This window comes from Microtus ochrogaster, chromosome 7 (genome assembly GCF_000317375.1).
Source record: "Microtus ochrogaster isolate Prairie Vole_2 chromosome 7, MicOch1.0, whole genome shotgun sequence".
Taxonomy (NCBI): Eukaryota; Metazoa; Chordata; class Mammalia; order Rodentia; family Cricetidae; genus Microtus; species Microtus ochrogaster.
In genome coordinates this window covers 28,374,124-28,383,742 of record NC_022014.1, presented here as the reverse complement: position 1 = coordinate 28,383,742, position 9,619 = coordinate 28,374,124, and the positions used below count along the sequence as shown (strand labels likewise).

General features: G+C 46.5%; 1 protein-coding gene across 1 annotated transcript in view; it reads right to left on the bottom strand.

Moving 5' to 3' along the window:
- Window positions 1–7,356, bottom strand: part of Pelp1 (proline, glutamate and leucine rich protein 1) — an 18,308-nt gene extending 10,952 nt beyond the window's left edge. Inside the window, exons 1-3 of the mRNA XM_005349694.3 lie at window positions 7,093–7,356; window positions 3,124–3,188; window positions 2,470–2,575 (exon numbers count right to left, since the gene is read on the bottom strand). Of these exons, the coding sequence (XP_005349751.1) occupies window positions 2,470–2,575; window positions 3,124–3,188; window positions 7,093–7,341 (420 nt within the window). The 5' untranslated portion in view covers window positions 7,342–7,356. The remainder of the gene's footprint in view (window positions 1–2,469; window positions 2,576–3,123; window positions 3,189–7,092) is intronic.
- Between the last annotated feature and the right edge of the window lie 2,263 nt (window positions 7,357–9,619).

Below are 9,619 nucleotides of genomic sequence, written 5' to 3'. Positions count from 1 at the left end.
AGAGCTAGTTCCAGGACAGGCTCCAAAGCCACAGAGAAACCCTGTCTCGAAAAAAAACCAAAAAAAAACCAAAAGAAAAAGAAAAAAAGGGATGTCCGATTGTGGCTCATCTGACAGTCAGCATCTTTTTTGTTTTTTGAGACAGGGTTTCACTGTAGCTTTGGAGCCTGTCCTGTAACTAACTTTTGTAGACCAGGCTGGCCTTGAACTCAAAGAGATCCACCTGCCTCTGCCTGGGATTAAAGGCGTGCGCCACCACCACCTAGCCACAGTCAGCATCTTGTACCCCTTTCTTCTATCCCTCTTCTCGCAGTTGCCCCTCACCCCAGGCCAGTCTTAGTCTGTGTCTACAGCTCCTTGAAAACACTTTCATTCACCACATTGACTAATACTGGAAATGACGCTGGGTCAGTCTTCTACCTCTAGAGTATAAACAGAGGTCACTCCCAGGAAGATAAACAGAAGTGACTCCTCCCTCTTTCCTCAGGGACTCCCCCTGGAACCCATCCAACCCACAATCTGACTTACCCCTCCCTTTACCTTGGGTTCTGTCCAACCCACAATCCCGGTTATCTCTTTGGCTTGCTCTGTGTGTCTCAGTCTCTCTCACTCCTCCTCACTGACCATTCAGCATGGTGTACACCTCAGTGGTGGCAAGGACACACACCAAAACCACCCTCAGCTTCACTACTGGCTAAACGCTGGCAACCCTCCTGGTAAAACATAGCAAGAGAGGCCCTCTTTCAGGCCATGGCCACATCAAGAGGAGGTCCTACTGAAAGGGCTGCTCAACACTCCTGGTCACACTCACAGGGTTTTTATTCCCTGAGCCCTGAGCGCCTCCCAATGTTCTGAAGGCTACAAATAGTGCTGGTCATACAGTCTCTCTGAAGCCAGTCAATCATGAGACTGTTCACTCGGCTCTATCAGCTCTACCACTACCACCCCGTCCAGGCACTGCAAATGTTCTCCTCCACTCCACTTAAAGCCATCTACCTGGTCCTTCTGCTTCCAGGCCTCGCCCAGCACCCAGAGTGAAATTTTCAAATATGAAGATGCCACCGTCACCACTCCAGTTTGCATAGCCTCCAAACTACCTCTACTGGATCTTTAGCCCCCAGCACAATAGTGCTGAGGCAGCTACCTTACTGAGTCATAAAGCTACTGCAGCAGTAGACCTCTTACAGAGGGAGCTTGGCACGCTCTCTCTCTCATTTCCAACCCCAGATTTCACTGACCGTCCACCCAGTTATAACGGAGCAAGCAGGTCCTCAGGAGATGGTTCCCCTTCAACTTGCATGTTCCAGCTTCTAGAACCACGATGTAGACAAACCTGTTCCTTATAGATTACTCAAACTGTGGCACTGTGTTATAGTGACAAGAAATCAGCTCAGAACCTCTAAAGAATTCCTACTACTCAGAGAATTAAAAGCCAAATTCCTTATAAAATAAAAGCCTATTGCTTGGTTCTCCTACACCTATCTCCCCAACTGCATCTCAACCCTACCAACCTGCCATGTTTACAATTCTTCAAATGACCAACTTCCTTTTGTATGGAGTTTTTGTTTTTTTTTAAATATTTATTATGTAAATATTATGTAAATATTCTGTCTGCATGTATGCCAGAAGAGGGCACCAGGCCTCATTACAGATGGTTGTGAGCCACCATGTGGTTGCCAGGAATTGAACTCAGGACCTTCGGAAGAGCAGGCAATGCTCTTAACCTCTGAGCCATCTCTCCAGCCCTGTATGGAGTTTTTATACTCCTAGAATACTGTAAACCTCTAACCCCTGGTCAGAGTGCCTGTCTATATTCTCAGAAACGAGTCTTTACTGCCGTCGGTGTCACTTTGCAATCAGTTATACTATTCTCAGCTCAAGTGACTTCCATTAGAATAGAAATCTGCAAACTGTGGTGTGTGAGTATATGCTTTTGTATGGCCTATATGCTAAGAATTTTTTTTCCCATTTTTACAAGAATTTAAAGTATTTAACAGAAATCACATGGCTAAATTGTTATCTGAAAATTCTGGTTCATAAAAGGTTATTATCTCAGTCCCTATATTAGATTTAAAAAACATCCAAAGTGGAGTTCAAGCACCTCTTACCCTAAGCTTAGCACAGGGATTGCTTATGAAATAACTAAGTGCAGAGGGCACGGAGGTGTTAGGAAGAGAGGTTAAAAAGTTAGATGGGTAACAAAGCAATAGACAGAAACACACACAAGCACTTACAGAAAGAACTTCAAAGGGATCACCTCTTAGGAAAGGAACAGTGAAGCTTAGAGTTACAATGTAAGCTAACAGACAAAATTATCAGGAAGTTTAGAAAGATCGCTATTTGAAGCTTAATCTCTGTGCACAAAGCAAAAAACGTTTCCAATCATTCTGTCCCCAGAGCTAATGTGCAAGTCACGAAGAGCACACCTGACCCATTCCGGGGGTAGGACAGAGGGGAACAGATCCTTACCTGCAACACCTGCTGAATGCTCCGAAGCCAAGAAACACAGTGCTGCTGGAAGAACTCCGTGGGGCTCTCCCCTACCAGCAGGGACAGCAGACACAGGCCTTCAAACCTTACAAACAAGAGAGCGAACGGTAAGGAGGTGGGAGCTAGACTTCAGAGAAACTACTGACCATCCTTTTATTTTCATTGGGCTGTGTAAGATCCATCTCTAGATTTACTGTGGTTTCTATCTCCTGAGACATAGGAGGACTCCGAGTGTGTGGAGCAGCAAGCAAAGAAGAAAGCAGAGCTAATCTAGTGGGGAACGAGATGGAAATGGTGAGTCTAATTCAAGTGTGCTCACAGAAGGAAAACTCTCGCAGCTCCTAGAATGGAGAAAACACCTTGAATCCACGGGGTGGGGACAAAGGATAGGCAAACGCACAACCTACTTCCTGAAGCCACACCGTCCTGAGGCAAGAGGGTCAATTAAAGACTCACCGAGCAGGGCGATGGTGGCGCACGCCTTTAATCCCAGTACTCGGGAGGCAGAGGCAGGCGGATCTCTGTGAGTTCGAGACCAGCCTGGTCTACAGGGCTAGTTCCAGGACAGGCTCCAAAGCCAGAGAAACCCTGTCTCGAAAAACCAAAAAAATAAATAAATAAATAAATACTCACCGAGTTTTGATGGAACCAAGATGTGCATTGCTGAGATTCACCAGAGTCCCAAGAGCTGAAGGATTCTACAAATGGAGGAAAACAGGAGTGAGTCAGGCAAAGGCGACTGAAGATGCCCTTTCTGAGTTCAAAAAGGCCAGCAGCCTGCGTCACTGCTGTCTGTCCTTCAGTCTGTTTCCTCAAATTTTATCTTATCTGACCTCCTCCCTCATCTCCTGCTCCAAACAACCAGAGCTAAGAGAGGACAGCATAACTCATCTACTAGATTCAACAATAAGGCTTCCCTCACCTCAGGAGATACCCTGTATCCCTGCAAAGCACCTGGCATGAAAACGTCCAGAAATGCTAGCCGAATGAACACCATCCACAACCCTTCTTCCGACACTCGGAGAAACAACTCTTCCTCCTGTTCCTGGCTTCTTTAGAGGTGTAAGATCGCCAACATAGACTCAGGCAGTCCTCCTTTTGACCCTTCCTCTCACCGAGGCATCATCAGCCTCTCCACCACATCACCCAAAGTACCAGACTCCTCTCGGGCACCCAATCCCCCAAAGGCTGGAAATCATTCATTCTAATTCCACATGACACCACTGAAATCATTCATTCTTTTAAGACATGGTTTCTCTTTCTCTGTGTACACCAGGCTAGCTTCAAACTCAGAGATCCAGCTGTCTCTGCCTCCCAAGTGCTGAGATTAGAGGTGTGCACCACCACTACCCGACTCATTCTAATTCCACATTGCACTGGTCAGACGAAGGAAGGCACAGTTGACTAAGACCCTAGGACCATCTATCTACAAGGCTCAACAGGAAAAGACACTTGCCACCAAGCCTGACCTGACAACCTGCATTTCATTCCCAGAATTAACTCCCAAAGTTGTCCTCTGACCTCCACATGTGCACCATGGCATGCATACATCCATACATATAATATATACATACACATACACACACAAAATAAATGACTGTAACTTCTATATTTAAAAAAAGGCCCTACTTGGGGCCGGAAAGATGGCTCAGAGGTTAAGAGCACTGGCTATTCTTCCAGAGGTCCTGAGTTCAATTCCAGCAACCACATGGTAGCTCACAACCATCTGTAATGAGATCTGGTGCCCTCTTCTGGCGAGCAGGCATACATGCAGACAAAATATTGTATACATAATAAATAAATTAATAATAAAGTCCCTACTCAAAAAAAAAATAAAAAAATAAAAAAAATTAAAAAAAGTCCCTACTCAGGTGGGAGAAATTGTTCATTCATTTATTCAGTACATGTTTAATAATGTTAATAATGTTAAGTAACGCTTACTTTAGGAGAAACATAATTTTAGGTGCCGGGCAGCTTATTTCCCAGGTGGAAGAAAGTGTAAATAAGAAGTACTGGAGAGATGGCTCAGTGGTTAAGAGCACTGGCTATTCTTCCAGAGGTCCTGAGTTCAATTCCCAACAACCACATGGTGGCTCACAACCATCTGTAATGAGATCTGGCGCCCTCTTCTAGCCTGAAGGCATAGATGCAGACAGAAAGGAATCCATAAGGTAAACACAGGCTGAACATCCAACAATTAGAAGATCCAAAATGTTCCAAATCAAAAACATTGAGCTCTGAAGAACTGAGACAAGTAAAAACTCCACACCTGACCTTACCTCAAAATACAGACAAAGCCTGTAATCCCAGCACATGGGAGGCAGAGACAGGTGGGTCACTGAGTTTGAAGCCAGCCTGATCTACAGTTAGTTCCAGAACAGCCAGGGCTACAAAGAGAAAACCTGTCTCAAAAACAAACAAAACAAAACCCACAGGTGAAGTCTGTGCATACACCTTTAACCCTAGTACCAGTGAGGGAAAAAGGCAGGTAGATTTGAGTTCAAGGCCAGCCTGGTCTACAGAACAAGACCTAGAAATGCATTAACAGAAGTTGCAGAGAATTCAATGGTTAAGGGCTTGCTGCTCTTCCAGAGGACACAGGTTCAAATGCCAGCACCTATGTAGTGCTTCACAACTATCTGTAACTTCAGTTCCAGGGGCTCCAATGCCCTTCTGACCTCCACGGGCACCAAATACACATGTGGTGCACACACAAACACAGGCAGGCAAACGCACACACAAGAAATCTAAAAAAAAAAACACAGGGCTGGAGAGATGGCTCAGCGGTTAAGAACATTGCCTGCTCTTCCAAAGGTCCTGAGTTCAGTTCCCAGAAACCACATGGTGACTCACAACCATCTGTAATGTCTGGTGCCCTCTTCTGGCCTTCAGGCATATACACAGACAGAATATTGTATACATAATAAATAAATAAATATTTTTAAAAAACACAAAAAAAACCCACAGGTACACACTTAATCAGTTTGTCAGGGAAAACCAAAGACCCACTTAATTCCCTTAGCCTGGTGCTGCTTTTCCCCAACCCCTGCACACGAAGGGTAATAAAATGCATCTTGGAGGGCCGGACTGGCCAACAGCTACTTCCTCAGAACGCCTCACGGATGGCTAAGCCCTGCCTGCATTACTATAGACTGCTTTTTTATTTTTCCTTCCTTCTCTCTGCTCTGTGCTGTGTGTGTCAGAGAGACAGAAACAGAAAGGTGACTATGTAAAGCAGCACAACTGAGAGCCTACAGTCCAGGTGACAGTCCTAGTGGACAGCAAAGAGACAGTAACATTAGAGAAAACCTGTCAGCTGACGACAATGCTGAAGGACCAGTCAGTGTACGTCTGGAACAAAAAAACTCATGTAACTGGTAAAATGTGAGGGACTTCTAAAACAAACAGGAACGTTAATGGGGCAGACAACTGGAGGAATATTCGAAAGGTTGGTCATCCAACTGAGGTCTGAGGAAACGGTAGTGGATAAAAGCACTTACCACACAATCCCATCTACCTGAGCTTGAGTCCCCAGAACAAAGGCAAAAGCCAACCATAATGAAGATCTGTAATCCCAGTGTCCCCTTATAAGAAATTGGAACAAGAATACAGACCACAGCAGCTCTTAGGCTAACTAGCCTGGCTTACACCACAGCCAAGAGACAGGAACTTGAGGACCTGACTAGTGCATTGTGCTACCCTGGCCCATACCCATCAACGTGAGCAAGCACACATCTGAGCACGACAGCGCATGCCTTTAATCCCAGCAAACCCAAGCATCAGCAGTCAGAGCTTAGTGAGTTCCAGACCAGCCGGGGCAGGAGTGAGAGAGACCCTGTCTCCAAAAGTAAACAAGGCGAAACTTGACGGACTGCTTATGGAGATGTGCAAGAAGCCACCAACTGAGGAGAAACTTGTGGTTCTAGCTCGCAGGACTGAATGCCTACCAACCTACCTATCCCACCAGCCTCAACTCTACCCATTCTTCCCTTCAACACCTAAACCCCTAACCTGAACAATGCCCTTATTCCCCATTTCTTCCTGCCATGGGCTCCCTACATAAATGTTCTCCTCACGTTACCAACACCCCTTCCCATTTTCCTTCTCTTCCTAACCTCTGCTCATCTTAAACTCCGGGGCCTTAGGGGGAAACCTCAATACTCTACAGGGGCTACATTCCAGATTCAATTTTGTGTTACAGCATTTTGCTCATCGCCAACATGGCTGCAACTGAAGCCCCTAGTAAGGGATTAGGTCCTTGGCTAAGAGCTAATAAAAAAATCTGTGTACAATTGCCCCAGGGAAAACACCACCGAAAAAGTTTCGCCGAAAGAAAAATGCTGAAAAACATTCAACTACGTAAGTGACCCGGCATGGAAGGGCTCTCATTCCTTTGTGCCTATCAATGACCTAACAGCAACAGGGCCTAATTTCTCCCTGGAGAAATGGCAGATAATCAAATCCGTGAATCTCGTCCCGAAGAGTGAGTGAGTACTCTCTCCCCTCGGCTCCAGCTCACAGCTGCAGCTTCAAGAAGGCGTGACCACAGTCCGGGCTGCCTCACCAGCCTTCCCACGGCGGCCGCGCGAGCTACGGACTTACCTGAGCCCCACCCACTGTCCCATGCAGCCGCAACAAGCACATGAGCCCAGGCAAATATGGGGCCCATTGGATTGGGGGATGCACAGGGGCAACGGGGGACCCCGTTCGCGGCTGTAACAACCCAGAGACGCTCTCCAACAGCAGCAGACGGAGACGCGGGCCCGACCCCACCGTAGAGAGACCCCCAGTCCCGCCAGGAGCCCCAGCCGGGGAGCCCGCGGAGGGCCCACTAAGAACGGCTGCCGCCATCTTTCCAGGCTCGAGCAATGGCGTAGCGTGATGACGCAAACACAGGCGCGACGCACGCCGCTCGGGGAGGGGTCTTGAGGAGGGGGCTGCGACCAGGCTCGCTGGATGAATGGGAGCTGGCGCCCTTGCTGCAGGAAAGAGCATGTGCAATATGGGCGGCGCCGGCGCCGAGGTGGCTAGGGAGCCGCTTGCCCGGGGCCTGGCGCCGTAGGGCGGGGCGGAGGCGGCGCTCCGGCGGCCAGACACGTGGTGAGGAGGAAAGGCGCGGGAGTCTGAAAGAGTTCCATCCAGCGCGGTTCCTGGTCACCTTCGCCCTGGAGCTCTGTAATCCTAGTAAAGACCCAAGTCTGAAATCAGGGACGTTCCAAACTGCTCTCCCAACAACGGAAAAACAAGTTCAAACAGTGCACTTGACTTGAAGTAAAAAGAGAACTGTATTCTGTCCCCAAGGCACTCCCACTGTTATTGTGTATATTCGTCAGTCTACACACAAACATACAGTTTGTTTTTCCAAGATTAGGGTTTGACCTTGGCTTTTTTTCACTCACATAGTGTGGGCCTCTATAAGTGATGGGACTGTGAATTTCATTGGTTGTGCCATGATGTTAATCATTTCATCCGTGAATACTTACCGGCTGCCCCAAGTTTCTCTTAATATACTAGCCATTTGATAACTTGCCCTTAAGCGACTGTTAGCCATGTATATTCTCGATTTCCTAACCAATTCTCAAGTCCTGATAATTTTGCTTCCAAAATACATTAGCTTGGGCTGAGGGTATAGCTCAGTGGTAGAGTGTTACTTAATATGGGGGGGGGGGTCCCCAGGGGGGTCCCTCTGTTCAATCCTGAGCACCAGTTAAAACAACAAAAAGCATGTTTGTATACACACACACACACACACACACACACACACACACACCATACAGGGTTAATTTTTTTTCTCTTCCGATTTCTAATACCACCATGGTCTCCTGACCTCTTAGAACCTTTCAAAGACCTCATTGCCTTATTTCTCCCTCTGTAATAGGTACTTCCCAAAGCAACCAAATTAGGCTTTTCTAATATAAACCAGTTATTTGTCGTGTTGTTGCTTTTTGATAGGCTGGCATCAGGACTGCGGCTGTCTTCCTGCCTCCGGCTCACAAGTCCCAGTGCTGGTATTGTAGGTGTGAGCTATCACTGCTCACTATAAATCAGTCCTTGTCGGTCCCTGCTTAGGACCCTTCAGTGGCTTCCAAACAGCCTAGGAAGAAAATTCTGGGTTGTTGTTGGTGGTGGTGGTGGTGTTTGTTTGTTTGTTTGTTTTTCAAAACAGGGTTTCTCTGTACCTTTGGAGCCTGTCCTGGAACTAGCTCTGTAGACCAGGCTGGCCTCAAACTCACAGAGATCTATTTGCCTCTGCCTCCCAAGTGCTGGGATTAAAGGTGTGCACCACCACTGCCTGGCCAAAAAATTCTGTTTCCTTACACATACTAGAATCTATATGATCTGACCTCAACATATACAAGTATCGTTTCTCACTTTTTAGTCTTATATTATTGCTTTTGGGGTAGGGAGAGGCTTGTTTTTGTTTTCTTTTCCTAGTCTTGAGCTAACCTAGCCTTTTTCTCATCTACCAGCAATGTCTATTCCCAATTCAGGGCCTTTGCACAGACTTCCAATTCTGCTGAACAGCCTTCCCAATTGTTCCCTTGTTGCCACACTCAGAAAAGGCTTCTTTTTTAAGTAGCCCCATGCCAATCCCCATCACCCACACATACTGTTTAAAGACAAGGTCTTAGGTATCCTAGGCCGCCGAACTCCCTAAGTAGTTAAGGGTGGCATCTCCTGCCAATACCTCCCAAGTCATGGGTTTCCAAGCCTGTGCCACTATGCCTAGTTCATTCTGTGCTGGGGATTGAACCTAGGGCCTCATGCATGCTAGGTAGGCATGGTCCTTATTTTTAACACCTTTAGTTTTATTTATTATTGGGGTGTGTGTATAGGAAGGGGAATGTGCCACAGTGTACATATGTAGTTCTGAGGATAACTCTGGGGATTTTCACCCACCTAGGCAAGTGAGCTGGCTTTCCTTTTTTTAAAAAAAAAATGTATATATTAAATTTATAACACAATAAGTTTCATGACCGCTTACAGATTATATTTTGGAGGTGCTTTAATTTATTTTTTTTTTTATTTTTTTGTTTTGTTTTGTTTTTTTTGTTTTTCGAGACAGGGTTTCCCTGTGGCTTTGGAGCCTGTCCTGGAACTAGCTCTGTAGACCAGGCTGGTCTCGAAC